General features: G+C 33.3%; 2 protein-coding genes across 4 annotated transcripts in view; both read right to left on the minus strand.

Annotated features, from left to right (window-relative positions):
- LOC106181325 (3',5'-cyclic-AMP phosphodiesterase 4C) overlaps positions 1–3,132 on the minus strand; it is a 116,193-nt gene extending 113,061 nt beyond the window's left edge. The window contains exons 1-2 of the mRNA XM_013565667.2: positions 3,036–3,132; positions 2,220–2,493 (exon numbers count right to left, since the gene is read on the minus strand). Of these exons, the coding sequence (XP_013421121.2) occupies positions 2,220–2,493; positions 3,036–3,046 (285 nt within the window). The 5' untranslated portion in view covers positions 3,047–3,132. The remainder of the gene's footprint in view (positions 1–2,219; positions 2,494–3,035) is intronic.
- A 2,839-nt stretch (positions 3,133–5,971) lies between these two features.
- LOC106181327 (nucleotide sugar transporter SLC35D2) lies at positions 5,972–16,521 on the minus strand. Of its 3 annotated transcripts, none has more exons than XM_086999251.1 (12): positions 16,345–16,521; positions 15,870–15,903; positions 14,277–14,363; positions 13,873–13,940; positions 13,560–13,631; positions 13,041–13,109; positions 12,556–12,658; positions 12,210–12,302; positions 11,785–11,931; positions 11,420–11,502; positions 10,987–11,066; positions 5,972–7,789 (listed from the first exon to the last, which is right to left on the minus strand). In XM_086999251.1, exons 1-12 carry the CDS (start codon positions 16,470–16,472, stop codon positions 7,770–7,772), a joined length of 984 nt encoding a protein of 327 aa, XP_086855377.1. In that variant the 5' UTR covers positions 16,473–16,521; the 3' UTR covers positions 5,972–7,769. The 3 variants fall into 3 exon arrangements, with proteins under 3 accessions (XP_086855377.1, XP_086855378.1, XP_013421138.1); XM_086999252.1 differs by lacking the exon at positions 5,972–7,789 and adding an exon at positions 8,528–9,548; XM_013565684.2 differs by lacking the exon at positions 5,972–7,789 and having other exon boundaries at positions 8,528–11,066.
- Positions 16,522–16,588: the final 67 nt, after the last annotated feature.

Consider the following 16,588-nt stretch of genomic DNA (forward strand, 5'->3'; position numbering starts at 1 on the left):
ATGCCTCCCTTCTTTCAAAGAAATGTTCTTATTCATTTAGTTCTTTTGACTGGAGGCAAAATATACAACACAGAAATATTTTTTTCAAATTGTGGTTTCTGGAAAATGTTACACAATTACAAAAACATTTCTTCAAAACTTGTAATGTACCTATTTTTATGAGACAAAATCCTTGCTTGCAACATCAAACACCCAATACTTGAAGGCGCAATTCCATTAATAAATATAAATAATGAGACATCATCCATTAATTATGATTTCAACATTGTGAAATCTTTAACCTTCCTACCATATTTAACCTTTGCATCTTGAACTTTTCATGAAATACACAGTATGCAGTTAAAAAAAAAACTAATGAAAATGTGCAATTGCAAACAATTCAAAGTGATTAAAACCCTTTTCACTTACCCTCTGAAAACTCATTTCATCTACATAGATAGGATGAACAATTTGTAACTTTTCAATACACTGCACTCTATTTTATATGAGGAAAAAAAGCTTCATTATTGGTCAATGGCAAGATACCATTTAGCTCGAGATGCCTTCCAAACCCTAGGGTGCTTTATTCAGTCTCCATGGCTACATTTAAAAAATCATCTCGGAGTAGAATCAGTGTTCTATCGATGTTCCATTCAAGTTCACTTGCTGTTTCTTGGAAGAGACAATACTAAACTAATTAAGATAGGGACAGATTATCAACTCTCAGATCTTCTTGTCTCACTCAGTGTCAGTCTGATCACAAATCAGTTTGGATACCATTTTCAAATTAATTCGTAAATGGGTATAATTAAAAAAAAAACTCATATGAAACTTGGGTCCTGACTCAACCTGGTACTTTAACCAACTGAAACATTCCCAAATATGTTGTGCCATTTCTTAGTATGGAAATGTGTCAAATAATAGGAATGGTGTGATTAATCCAAAAGGTGTTTTTACATCTGAATGGTGCGATCAATCCAATTGGTTTCTATATGAGTATGGTGAGATCAATCCAACATGTGTTTTTGGAGATGGTAAAATTAATCCAACATTTAAGGTTTTCACTGCTGAATTTCAGGAATTCTAAAAACAAAAATGACTTTTCTTTGAAACTAATAAATAAATCTTGTTTAAACTTTTTGGCATATCTGCACATTACTGTATATAACAGACTATATCAGATAATTCAACTCCTCAGATAATTCAAGCAAATGGCCTTTTCATAAATGAGTGACCATTATTAATTCTGTTGCTATTTTTCATATTGACAAAGTTTATGTACTAAAAACATACATGCTCAAATAATGTTGTTTAGTTTTTGTTTGTGGGCAAAATTATTCTGAGTGCATGGTGTTTACAGAAGTCTCATGATAATTTTTCATGCAACCCAAAGGAAATTAATGGTAAAATTATGGGGAGATCAAATAATCTTTTAAAGTTTTTGTTTTTGGGAAAATTATTGGTTTGGACAAATAAATCGATAAAGAAAATTGACAGGCATTTACCATGTGTCTGATGGTAAGGCTCAAACTGTTTGGTTGAAAGGGTTTATTTATTACAAGGCTTTAAGCCCATATAATTTTGGTCCCTAATCATTTAAAAAGGCACTGCCAAATTATTGAAGTTATGTTTTTACTCTTTCCATTATTGCCCAATATGATCTTTATGTTATTTACTTATCAAAAGCAGCGTATCCAAATGTTTTATTGCTATCAAGGTGAAAAAATCTATTGAAATATTTCAACCCTTGTGAAGAACAACTGAGAACTGATTTTAATTCCAACTATTACAAAGCCACTTGTAACAAAAATCCTACCAACTGAGTGGCGTTTACAGAAGTCTCATGATCATTTATCATGCAACCCAAAGGAAATTAACGGTAAAATTGTTTGATTTTTTTTCTCAAGTGTCTTTGTGAAGACTCCTTATAGCTAACAAACCTTGCAGCTGTATTCAATAAAACATCCAAAGCATAAATCGAACAAATTGTACAACTTTGTATGAAGTCACTGTAGACCACTAAAAGTAAGTATACACATCCATTCACAATAGCACGCATTAATATTTGTATAAAACCTTTACTCCAGTAACATAGGTCTCTAACCATGGCAATGAATATAAACTTGAGATAAACCTTCTGAGATAAACCTTCAAGTAAACCTATCTTATAATTTGCCATTTCTTTGAAAATAATCTGTTTTTTAAAGCTGGCTCCTGTAATCATAATAAAAATAACTTACCTGTCTTTTTCCAGTGACAAATCGTATTTTGGTTTTGTGTGGAATATCCAGACTATCTGTCGTCTTTCGCTCACAAGAATTCCCTGAAGTGGTGACCATTGCCTTGCTCTTGCTGCTTGACCGACCAACAACCACACTTGTGGACTGGTGCATGTTGCCCGTTGTCTCCACAGTTCTCTCACTGCCATGACTGTGGGTTGTCACCTTGGAGCTGGTGAACGACTTCTTAAAACTACTACGCTGACTCTCCTCTTTACGAGCTGTATATGTAAACCTGAAGAAAAACAATGTGTTCAAAACTTAGCTGATCTATTATCATTTTTAAAGTGTTAATTCTTCACTCATGTGTGGTAACTGAAAATAAACCACTTTCTCGAAGATGATATGAAAACCATAGAACTTTTCAATAAAGAGAGATGAAGATAGTTTTTTGGAAAAGCAACTTATATCTAAGGTTTGATTATAGTAAATGATCTTTAAAATAACAGTAACAGTTACTGTAATAAGCAATCTTCCCACACAGTTTCATGTATATGAATGTCATATAATTACAATAGACTTATAAGTTAAAGAAATCCATAAGATGTCCCCAAATAAAAGCAAATCAATGCTACAAGTACCCACCTGAACATATTTGAAAAAAGTAACTGTGTAAAAAAAGTGCTGCCAGAGAAATGTTCCTAGCCTTCTCCAAATGCTGATATGGTGTGGAAATATACAAGTATCTTTTGAAAAAGACAAATACCACCCAGAGGTATAATTGTAAATGTAACAGTGAAATATACTGGTAAGGAAGAAAACGGCACTTAATCTCACCATGAGCCCATTTTGGAGTAATCCTATTCACATCATCATTTGGTGCTGTAAAATGCTTGTTATCCTCCCTATTGTTTTTCCATCACTCCAGATTAGACTGGAATTGCAATGAGAAGAAGTTCACCCAGTTTGCATCAATAAAAAAATACTATATTGTCAGTACAATGGGTAGGCAAAAGAGGTATATCTTTTAAGTATCATTCTTCTTTTTTTTTTATTTACAAAATGTGTCCAAGTTTTAAAATGCAGCCACCTGTAAGCATTAAGTACAGGATTTGTGTAATCTATGAGCAGAGCTCTGATCTTTGCCACTGCAGTGGTCTATATCATAATCATCACCTCTAAAACGCAAGTAAATCACAACACATATTTCCCAAATGCAATTCAGAAGTACCTTTTTTGAATGAAATATCCACAGTAAAGGGAGACAAAACCAGACAGTCTTGTAATAAATCTTCATCCCTTTTTTAGCATTATTCCCTGTTATACCACAGATCCATATATGGTTGTCCAACAAAGTGTGCATTATATCAATGGCTTTTTGATTGTGTCAATTTCTCTTAGCTTGTCATATTATGACGCACTGAGCCTTCAGGTAATAATTTATCACAATAATAATCACTTGTTTTGTTTTCAATCACTTGTGATTTTGTCATTTTTATGTTGGTCTTGGTATGTGTGCACAGTATGAGCCACAACAAGTCTGCAAAAAACACAAGTTATAATGATACAAACTACCAGCACATTAATCATATCAATCATATTTTCTTCAAATGGGATAGTTAAGGGTAAAGGAAAGAAAATCATTTCCCTAACAGCCCAGTATGTTCAGATGATTGAGATATATCTACTACAGCACTAGCTGCGCTATAAATTACTACAGCCATCTACTGGTACCTAAATGTACATGTTTCTCAGTCTAAATAAAGTCTTCCCAATACTCTTTAACTACAGTCTTCTGGGTCTCTCTCTCTCTCTCTTCCCCCCCCCCCCCCCCCTCCCTCCTCCTTGCCCAGCTTGTGATTTTTTTCTTTGGCAAAAATAAAAACACAATAAAACAGTGCTTACCATGAGATGAACACCTATGGAAGTTCTCTATCTTATTGAAGTTATCATCAGTCCTGCCAAGAAAACAGGCAAATAGACACCTTTCCATGCACAAACACAAACAACTCAGTGGAATTTGCTTTCAGAGCTCACCTTTCTCTTACCAGTACAACTATCTGCAACAAGTTTGGCTCAGCATATGTATCCGGCCTACCTATATGTACAGCTGTAAATGTCAGCATGCTTGCACCAAACATCAGGGTGTGTGTAATTTCACTATTTGTTCATGAATCAAAAACTTCAAGATTAAAATCTATCATCTCCCATTTCTTTGTGGCCATTGTGGATCGAGAGAGGGCTTTCATATCAGTTTTCCTTCATTATGCAGACAAAATTAAGTGATTTGTCCTGTGTCCACATCCAGCTCTTTATCTCTTCACTGGGAACATGTAATCTCAGACCTTTAAAATAACCAAATTGTGAATTCATCCCATCATTGTGCATACTATGACATTTCCTCTAAATATTGCCACTAAGACTGATAATACAGTTCTGCTCAAACCAGCAGAACAATCATTACCACAGATTCTGCAGAGCTCAATGTATGGCCACTTCTTGATCTTCCTATGCCAACTGGACCTCATCTCTCGTGAATTCCGCTCTTCATTAAGCTCAAGTGAGCCAAGCAATTTTCTACAAGTTGAGAACTTTGTAGTCACCAAACATGGACAATCAAATGACTAATGATTAAAAATAACAGAAATAACAGAATACTAGTAAGAGAAGAGTCCACACAGCGATATTTCCTTTGATTCATGTGCATGTATCTAAAATTAAAGGTATCCCATCCGTGACCAGGAATTCCTCGCCAAATCAAATATTCCTGGATAAAAAAGCAATTTTCTCCTACTCGTAAATCATATACTGCTGGACCATCCCTGCAGTTGCATTCAATGTATCATTCCATTTCTGATAAAATAATTCAATTCTAAACAACTGGCCAGTGAATTAGACCATGACTTAATTGTCTTCCTGTACATTTCAGAAGGAAATATCGACATCACATACTTTTATTTAATAATATGTCTTCCTGTACATTTCAGAAGGAAATATCGACAGCATATACTTACATTTTTAACGTCTGCATTGGGAAAGATAAGCAGCTCTACAGGATATGTAAACATAAAAAATAAAACTTTGGGACATTTTCAAATGCAGACACTAGTAGTATTTGATTAAAATCAGAGAGAAGTATGCAGTCTGATGCACCTGGAAATATCTATGAGACATTCTATCATTTTTCATTGTGAATGATAGAAGCTAGTAAATCATTACTATACACAACCTCAATTGCTGTGCAGCTGAGAGAAAATGCATGGAATGCATGTTCCCATTCATTTAACAAAAGTCAATAGTCATTTAAAGCACTAGAAATTGATTTTGAGCCCAAGAAAATTTGTTAAGTATTTTTTCATGTACATATTCCCTTTATGGTTCCTATAATAACATAAAACATTCACCATCTCATGACTAAGTCTTATGAAAAAAGCATACACTGTACATAATACCACCGATTTCTGGCAGTGAACAGTTAGCTGGTGATTGAAGCATCTTTTACAGTAAATGGAATGCAATTAAATAATTAAATAAAAAAAGGAATTTCATGTCATTAAAATCAGTACAAAAATCATTCTCGAACACTGTTAGAATTAAAATAGTATTTCTGAATTGCACCCTTATTGCTTGCTTTCATCAAAGTACTGTCTTTATCCAAATTTAAAGTCTTTTAATTTAAATAATAATTCATTATAATATATAACAGGCTTTACCTTTTCCACGTTGGTCCTTTTTCTGCTGCATTTGTATCTTCAACAATCCCATCAAATATAGTCAATTCAGATTGAGAAATAAATGTTTCTCATATTTATTTTCCCTTTCAATTTCTTGCCACTACATGTTGGTCTGAAAACTCACTAACAATTTTTTAAATAATGATACTCCGTTTGGTATGCACGCTAAGATCAAATATTGACTTTGCAGCAGCGCACTAATGCGTAACCCTCAGAATATATTGAATAACACAAGTATTGATCAAGTGCATCCCAACTACAAGCCTGAAATTGATTTCTAAACTTCACGTATTCTCCCTAATTAATGACCCTCTAAGACAGGTTGCATTGTCTGATCCCAGAAACGATGTATCTGGATCTATCTGGACCTTTCCAAGTGCCAAATGAAAAAAAAAAAAGAAAAAAGTCCACATTGAATTGCAGTACATGCAGTAGCTGAGACACAGATCACAATCTAATAGCTCCTACCATTAGCACAACTAAAACATTTCTGATTAGCAGAGTAAGAAAGTAATACAGCCCATGCTGTATCAAAGACATTTACCCCATTTCCATAGATTTTTAGATCGATCTATCCCTGTGGGGAGTCTCACTAGATTACTGTCAGCTTGGCCGGCCTAAGCATCTGTCCTGCCTACTAAAAGCTGTAAGGGGGTAATTAACTATGGTGCCCGCTCAGCTGACTGCAATTTAGCGTGAACCCCCAGGGAGTTAGGTCGATCTAAATCTTAATCTTTAGATCGATCTAAATCTCTGGGAAAGCACCCATAGGGACAATTTTTTCTTTTTATATATATGTATCCTACTACCTCCTACTAGTTTCAACCACATTAGTTATTATTCGCAGGAAGCAAGGGTGCCAATTCATTTTCTTGTTCTAACATTCAGCAGGACAACTGCTTTAGATCCCATACATATTGAAAAATTTAACATTTTCTCAAAAAACGAAATGCTAGTACACTGAAATTGCTTTTGAATTGTACATGTAAGTAATAATAATTTTGAAGTGCCTGTTAAAGATGACAGGTGTGATATAAAAGCACAACGGCATATGTATAACTCAGTTTGCATTGCATATTCCAAGACTGTTCAAAAAGTTAATAATTAAATTAAATATGATTAAAAATGATAATTTTAATATGATTAAAAATAGTTATGTGGCCTTATAAATTCTTTGTGAAATGCAACATGGTTGGTTCAGCCAACAAACTGGCTAAAGACTTTTTTTGAAACAGGTCCCACAGATCATTACTCCGGGTCCATCTCTCATCAATTACCTTTTTAAACACTTTACCATCATTTATCTTTTCATATGATCTGGAAATTCCTGTTTTTAAGCGTTCAAATTTGCACATTTCTTTCATATAATGCTAGATATTTGCTCGTATTCTCTTTATTTAAATGTAAGTGCACTGTCCCCACGCCAATCAACATGGAATACACATTCTTCTTAACAAAAGAAAGGAGCAGGAAAATAAAAATTAAAAAATTATCAGCAATATCAGTAAAAATAATGGATATAAGTCATATCACAATGGTTCAAGAAATACTTCATAAGGTATAAGAAAAAAGTGAAGCTATATAATAAAATGTGTGGTACATATATGCCACATTTCTGTATTCTTATAACAGACAATTTTCTTAATTCCATGCTGCAGTTTATTAAACATAATTCTGTACTTTAAGGATTTACATCCACAAGGAACTATGTGACATTATAACTTAAAAGTTTAAAAGCCCATCTGGCTGTAGGAAGTGGTATGAAGGAGGATTCATTGCTCGCTTGGTTTCTTCGGAGACCAATGGATGAAATGTCCTTTCTTCTTTCCTCTTTGGTTTATACTATCTGTTTTTTACCTAGGAAAAAATTAATCTAAACCAATATGCACCAACAGATCTGTTTATAATCAATAGAAGGTCCACAGGCCCAGTATTAAGTAAAAAAAAAAAACCTTGAGGGCCATAAATTTATGCTTTATATGATTAATACTGTCCCACTTTTAAAAACAATTCTGGGAAACATGCTCCCATCTTCTAGGAAATGGGGGGGGGGAGGGACTTTATAAAGAGATCAACACAAAAACATTAAATTACCTTTAAAATAAAGTTACAAATTGTTATTTTAACATGCAAAACATTTCAGGGAAGAATGCCACTCAACCCCCGTTCTTAACAAATGAAAATTGTCCATTGCATTTCCTTTATGGCATAAGTAAGTAAATAAACATTTTAAAAAGTACCATCATTCTGCTGAAAACATGTTAATGTAGACATTTTTAGGAGATGAGGAGGAGAGGGAGAATTGTAATTTTGGCATGCCCATCCTTGCTATCCTGGGCCAAGAAACATCCTTCAGTTATATTTCTTACAAGTTATAAAAAATTTTTAATGTTACAAGTCATATAAATTTTTTAATGTTAAATTTGTCACATTTCATTCTCAAATTTCAACCCAATAAATAAATATATAATACAGACAACCTAGGGATTATCAAGGATACGAACATGTAAGAGAATCCTTCAAAATATTAAAATAATTGTTCAACTGCATGACAGAAGAGGTGACGTTCACACTGCAAGCACTATAAAAAACATCCAAGTTTTTTCATTGCAATTATTTTATTTTGCAATTTGTGTGTTTTCACAAGTGTATGACAGAAAGAAATAATTTAGGAAAGAAATATTCACATTTAAACTTCCTATTCAAAATAATGCACCCTAATATAAATTACCTCTATTTCTACGAGCAAAGGGAGAACAAAACCATCTTAGCATGTAAATATTGCAGCTGAATGATGATAATATATGTGTATGGCACGTATAGCTATATGGCATACATTTCACACTGGTTAGTTATCTAACTTGCTGAAGGCAATGAATTACAGAGCAAATAAATCGCCAAAGTGTGTGTGTGTGTGTGTGTGTGTGTGTGTGTGTGTGTGTGTCAGCCAATAATTACATGCTTTAGCATGCAGAAGCAAAGGCAAAGATAAGTGGGGTTCACATTTAGGACAGAACAGAAGGATTTCATGTCACATTAAAACATTTTCACCTAATTCTATATAAAGTAAAGCAACAGAATAATTAGAATGATATTCAATTACCTAAATATTCTGCCTTATTAAAAAACAAACATAAATCTTAACCTTCAAGAATTTTAACTTTATCTATTCAACTGATATGTGGTAGAAAGTTGTTGCAGAGATTAAAAAAAAAACTGGATGCAAACAAACCCAACCAGTTAGTAATGAAGGTTCATTTCACATGTTAAAGCCTGAACTGAGCAGACACATATCAGTGTACATAAGCATTTATAATATCAGTATGTGCCCCATTTCCTCTAAATGAATATAGCGATTGAAAAAAATAATCTTATTACATCAACTATTTGCCCTAAATGCCTGATCAGTTCAGAAAGTTAGTTATGTTCAAAACCCACAACTGCATGTGCACTATTTATCCTCTAAATGCACATATTAAGAGTAAAACCTCAATCAAACAACCGTCTTTTTCACATCTACCATTTGCCCTAAATGTCATTAGTTCACACAGTATATATCCAGATCCCCGCATGTGCACCACCAACAGACCAACAAAATCCTCTTATTTCTTCTTACCTGGAAAGAATAAAATAAGCCAATCCAAAACAGATAAAGAAATTTGAAGCATACTGAAGTTATCTAAATGGAACCCAAATACCAAAGAAACAAAAGCAAATCCCACAACAGTTTGAATAACAGAATATTGTTATATGTGGGTGGTGAGAAACATAAAGCTGAGTGAGGTGGGTATAGGACATCATCAACAAAGGATAACTGCTGCCCTCTGTTGAAGTAAAAAAGGGTCAAATCATGATGATGACACCATCCTAAAATACTGTCACGTAACATTCAAAACAGTTTTATAATCATATATATTTTGTCATACTTAAATAATATACTATAAATTTCTTTAAAATTGTAGATCATATCGATCACTAATCACCAGCACCTTAAATTGCATGAATGTTAGCTTTTAAGCTCTTAAGCAGCAAGTGTGCAAAATCATACAACACTGAACCATGAAGTTAGCTTGCAGTTGCTCCAAAAACAATTATATAATTATTTCCTATCTTTTTCTACTTCACTCAGAAGAGATGGAGCAATTGCACAATGTCTCGTGTCTGTTTTGAAATCATCAGAACCATATGCAGTAAATCATTTTAGAAGCACAAAAGCATGACACAAAGATAACTGGAAGACCTGATATGTGATCTTCAAATCATCTAACAAGCAGGCTATATAGCCCTATTTAAAAGCAAAATCAATATAAAAGTTACCTCTATTTCTATCATATCCTTGAATCTTTTAAATCACAACAAAATAAGAATAAATGACACTTTGTATAATTACATACATATCAATATATTGATTCACAACATTTTGCAGATCTTCAACCAAAAACCATGCCTGCTTTTTCAATGTTTCTTGTATTGTTAGATCGTGTCAAGCAAAAGCTCGATTTGTGCATGAAAATGATAATGAAACACTGAAATAATAATGACATTAAAATTAACATATGTGGTATTACAAACAAACCACAGAAACACTCCCTAAAGACCAGTTTATGCTCTGATTATAATACAGTTTGCTAATAAATACAAAAATATGTTTATCACATGCTCACATATATTCCCCAGGCTCTACTTACATGCAGTTAAGTTGGTGCAGAATGTAGCCAGTACAAAAATAGAATCTTTATAATAAATAAGATACACAAAATATTCCCAATAGCAAGTTTGCATGCATCCAATAAATATCCATGTGGCCTTACTCCAAAAGGAAATTAAACATGAGATGGTTGAAACTAAGAATTTTTCGCAGTTGGCATAACACCCGACAGACTGTCAAACAGGTGCATAGTAAAATCCATTTTAAACTACAGGAGCTTGAAGAGAATATCACTACACATTTTCAGCGTTAGTTATTGGGTTATTCTGCTGCATGCCATGCACATTGGTACGTGGGGAGATTGGTATACTGCTGGTATTGTATTGCTCTTGACTTTGCTCATTACCTTCTGAGGTAGATACTGTTTCAGTCTTCTTCTTCTTTTCTCTAAATGTGATGTATGTGTAGAAAACACTTCCTGCACAGCTGGAAACAGGAATTTAATGTCATCATAATCATCAAATTTAACCCCATTTGCATTTTAATGTAAGAAGTCCAAAAAGTGGCTACAAAAATCACCAGTCAAATACAACGTACTATTTTTCGCATGGTTTAAGAAATATAAACTCCCATTTTTATTATTTATTACTCGCAAGCATTCTTTTTTAGTCATATGCAATTAATATATAAATGCTGAATCTTATTTTTTTGATAAAATGTTAAGCACAAAAACAACCTCTGGTCCAGGATTAAGATATTAGTAGAAGTGGATACAAATTAGGCATTTTATCAAAGAATCAGTTTTTATTGTAGATTGAAACACAAGCCCCACTACCAACCTTATATTTAATCCAGTGAAGTTTGTTATACTAAAGATATAGTCTCCTCCTATTATCATCCCCAAGTAGGTCACCAATAAATTCTGGAATACAACATTAATACAGTTTCATCTACACAGTCCCAAATCCATGTTTTGACATTACACACTACATGTGATAAAATCAGATTTATGGATTTTAATATTGGATTAAAGTCATAAAAAATCATAGATGTCAAGCAGTACTTTCTGATATGCATAAGCACACACATTCAAAGCCTATGCCTTGTCATACTACGAAATATTTTATGAAAGATATGGTGACAGATATTTGAAAGCAACATATTAATGCATTTTTCATGGATATGTTAACAGAAGCCCACTCACCTTTAAAACCCCAACAATGGTTGTTGTTAAAGCAGAATTATAATGTGTGCACATTACAACAGAATACATAAGGACAAAGCCCATCAAACAGGACAAGGTGAACTGTAACAGGAACCAGGCATTTCCCCATCCCTCAAAGTTTGTTGCCTGCAAAAATAATGTACAGATCCATATCAGAACACTATTATCAGAATGTTTTGTTAAAATATTACCTGCCATTTAAAACTGAGAAAAATTCAATGGTTCCTAGTCACTATGGTTCCTAGTCACCAAATTTATTCAAAATGTACCTGAAGTCTCATTTACTCAAGTAACTACATCTTAATCAGAGCTTTAAATACAATGCACAGAGCTTTAAATACAATGCACTATGAATTATCTTTCCATCTCATTTATATGCATCACAATGTCGATGCATCCATTACCTTTTGTATATCTCCTGTATAGGCACAAATTAAAGTTGCTGGTAACAGCATAAATAATGCATTGTAGTATAATATACCATACTGGCCCAATTCCTGCAATATAAGTATTCCCATGAAATACTTAGGGGCATACAAAATAACAATGGTAATAAAAATAATAAAATTTTAAAACATTAATAAAAATAGAATTATTATCAAACAATTCCAAGTCCATTGTCCTTTAAAAAAAAGCAGGAATCAGAGTTTAAATAGCAATAACCTGCCTTTGCTATAAGGCAACACTTTAAGAGACACAAATTTGTCAACTTTATCAATCTTATTTATGACAATAACCTTCATCACTCACTTTTGACTCAAGCTTTTTTTTTGTTGTTACCCCATTCCCAGCCGTGGTTATGTCATTCAGCAGAAGAAAGGTATAACCCCAGAAGTTGAAGGCAAGATCACCACTGCAAAAGAAAATGAAACCACATAAAAAGTGTGATAAATAAACAACAGTTTAAATGTGCTATTTATTTATGCATAATCTTCTTTTTTTACTTATGTGTGAGTGTTTGTGTATGCTGCTGTGCCTGCATGCCCTTGTAGGTACAAAGAACTGCTGTACTGTGAGAATAAGGGTTTGTTTTTTTGTTTTTTTTGGTGTAAAAAAAGGCAGATATCTAAGCATTTTAGGAAACTTCAACTGTCACAGCATGTATTGACTGTGAATGGAAACCCTTCTGAATAAACTTTTAATTACAATTACAATAACCAGTTTCTATTAATTTTACAAACATGCAATTTTCCAGTGAAGCACACTGTGATGTAAAGTAAAATATGTACACATACCTTGCTGCCACGATTGCACCAAATATCATACAGAATACTGAGAATTGCACCTTATAAGAGGCTTTCACCCTGCAGATGATAAAACATAGGCAATATGTGCACAAGAAGTAAACTGAAGGTGTCTTAACTGTCAGCTTAAAGCACTGTAGTTCAAGTTAAACAGAGCATCCCTGATGCAATACACCATTTAAAAATTATTCTGTTAAAATTTCATCTCTGACTAATATCCATTATCTTTCATTAATTTATTAGAATTCTAAATGTGGAATAAAAGCCTGCAGGTTGATTCTAAAATACACATAAATTAATAAGGCTTGTACACTCCAGCATAGTAGATTTAAAATAAATGCTAAATACACCTATTTTTGGTGAAAGTAAGTGTTAACTATTTAAATAATTTTGCCAAATTTCAGATTTGGCCCAATAATTTTAAGGTGTCAACAATCTATCATTTAAGTATAAGCCTCAATTATATTCTAGTTTCTTTTGCATGTGTGTAGCAGACTGACTAAAACTCACCCTAGGATATAGTACTCTAATATCATTGTCATTAATATGGAAAATCTCCTCAGCACTGTAAACATAGGCAAGCTGCAACAACATTTCAATGTACTTGAATAATCAGATTATTCAAATATCAAATAAGCAAATGAGAATATGTAACCCTGTATAAACAGCAGGGGCTACTCAATCTTTTATAATTTTATTTTTACAAACAGCTGTTCCTAAATTAACATGAACATTTATTGTGGTTAATGGCTACATTCTTATATTTTAAAAAGTTTTTTTTTAATTTATATAGTTTGACTCGTTTCCATTAAAAATGTCATACTTGAGCTTTTTGGTTCCACCAAGACCAAATATGAGATTGCCAAGGTAGAACAGCGGCAGAGGAAATATCTGAAAAAGAAGCAATACACATGACATCTTTCATGTTGGTATTCAATACAAGCAAAAATACATTAGTTTTTTTACCTTGGTACATTTGTTTCAATTCAGTTTTTTCCTCATCAAGATATTTAAAAAGAACTGACACTTTAAAAAACTAAAACGTTTTATTCAGTATTTGAACCACAGCAATATATTTAGCACATTTGTGAAAATAAATATCTTTTAAATAACAATTATTTAAAACTGTTCCATCTACATGGGCCTGGTCGTACATATTTATAAGTTCTCATGTTATCTAAATAAAATTTACTAGACTGCATAAAAAATGGCTGAGACTTTTATTACCTTTTTTATCACATCTGGTCTTAAATCTGGGTAGTTAACAATATGTAAGCATTTGCCTATAAATAATACAATTACAGTGGCAAGCATCTGGAAAAAAGAAGTAATTTATTCATACAAAACAAACCAATATTTATAATCAGCATTGAATTACATCACATAAATAATTTTTATGGAGAAAAAGAGAAAATTTGGTTATCCATACACAACAAACCAATGTTTATAATCAGTATTATAGTTTTGATACATACCGCAAAGTTAAAGCCACATTTAATATATTAAGCAATGAATGAATGCAGAGGTGTTTCTCATGCAAGACATGTACACAGAATATGCCTGAGTGACGAGAGGTCAGGACTTCAATATGCAGGAAACCAGATTTTAACTGTTACTGACACAATCTTCTTACCCAAACCTTTATAAAACAGTTGAAGTCAACATGTCACTATGTGGAGTTACTTTTTATGCTTTAATATAGAGAGTGCAGAAATCTATAGGCTGTTTTAAGAGATGACAATTCTTTATTTTGGTGGGAAAAGTGCCATACAGCAGATATTCCTGGGTTTGATTGTCAATTTACCCATACTTTCCAATGGTTAATGAATCCATTCTAACATTGAAAGTTAGTCTTTTTTTAGTGTAATTTCTGTTATAAGCTCTTCAGAGATTATTACAGGGGGAAGCGCATGTATAAAGGTCCACTTGGTCTGATGGCAAGCACAGATTTCACAGTAATTGCGATAACCGCCATTAATTATATTTTTATGTGTTGTTTACAATGTATTTATTGTGGAATTTTGAATCTAAAATGACAAGTTGTTATCCTAGTAAGTTCATGGAGACCTACTTAAAAACATGACATATAATCCTCAGATCCATGGATCTGTTGTGAATGCTGCCTGTACTTATTTTTGATATATTGCTACAGTCCAAGGATCATAAGATCCTAGATTTCACCAATCCTAAAATTATGAAAAATTTACTAAGATATAAAAAAAAAAAAAATTGTTACAAGGTTCATAAGTCATGGTTTGAAATTTTGAAAATTATGACAGAACTTCCTTGGTGGACACAATTCCTTTTCTCTGTAATTGCCCTTTAAGTTAAGGCCAATGACCAAAAATTAACAATTCACACCAATAAATCACTAATTCACAATTTATTCTTTTATAAAGCAATGGAGGGCATATCATGAAATCGTCGCGCCTATTATTTGTAGAAAGAAAGCTATTTAATGGAGTGCTGATAGTGTTATGCTTCGTAATAACTCATGGGTGACCACACAATGTCAGTGTTGCAGGGACACACTAGCTTTCAGTAGTTCAGTCACTTCTTACATCTCTACTTTAAAAAGCAACCACGAAAAAGCAAAATAATTGTTCTTTTATAATTACAAAGGCTTAGAAAGGGAAACCTGGCTTCAATGGGAAGCATACAGGCTTTTAGTAAATCAAGCTCAAACTGCATGGCTGGCTATGTGAAATCAACAACAGCATAGAAAACTTCACCTCTGAAAAGATGACACTAACAAAAGATGCAGCACAAAGATAACAATGGACTACTGTGTCTGAGTCCTTATCAGGGCAATTAGCTTACCTGTCCCAGTCCTAAGAACTGGAAAGATGGAAACCTAAAATATGAAAAGACACACTTGTTAAAACAGATTGTTTCGAACTGAACTATTTCTCTCTGATTTTTTTAATGCATCTGCATTTTAAGAGACCCAAATTATGTGTCAACTTGATTTGTTTTTGTTTGCCAAGTGGACACGACAGGGGCACTTAAAATAAACAGCACAAATTCAAGTAAGCTTTGCAATAAAAACCAAATGCTTGGATATTAATATAGTATGTATGTATGTATGTATGTATGTATGTATGTATGTACGTGTATGCACACCATGTTTTCGTTTTTACTCTGGAAGCTTGTTTGAACTGTTTAGCAGCTGCTGCTGGATTCCACTGATTCTACTTCCATGAACTTCCAAGCTTTACATTTGGTTTCCGACTCATACAATTCATTTACTGTGTATTTTCACGCTTGAGGTTGTTACATATTAGAGTCGACTTACTTGTACGTTGTGAGGACTACCTTGTTGATCACAATGATCATAAAAGACGCGAATCCATAGAACAGTGCCGATAGAATTCGGTACATAAACGGCGGAGCTCCGTCTGCATGTTCGCCAGATCCCGCCATGACACCAGCATGGCACAGTAAACAGAGAGCGGTCACGTGGCGCAGTGACGTTGCATGGGAATTCCCTTCCTTTTTTCAGCTGGATAAACGCGCCAGCTAAGTCAAAATATTAATCA

Source organism: Lingula anatina, chromosome 1, assembly GCF_051362555.1.
Source record: "Lingula anatina isolate TDL-2025a chromosome 1, LinAna3.0, whole genome shotgun sequence".
In the NCBI taxonomy this organism is placed as follows: domain Eukaryota; kingdom Metazoa; phylum Brachiopoda; class Lingulata; order Lingulida; family Lingulidae; genus Lingula; species Lingula anatina.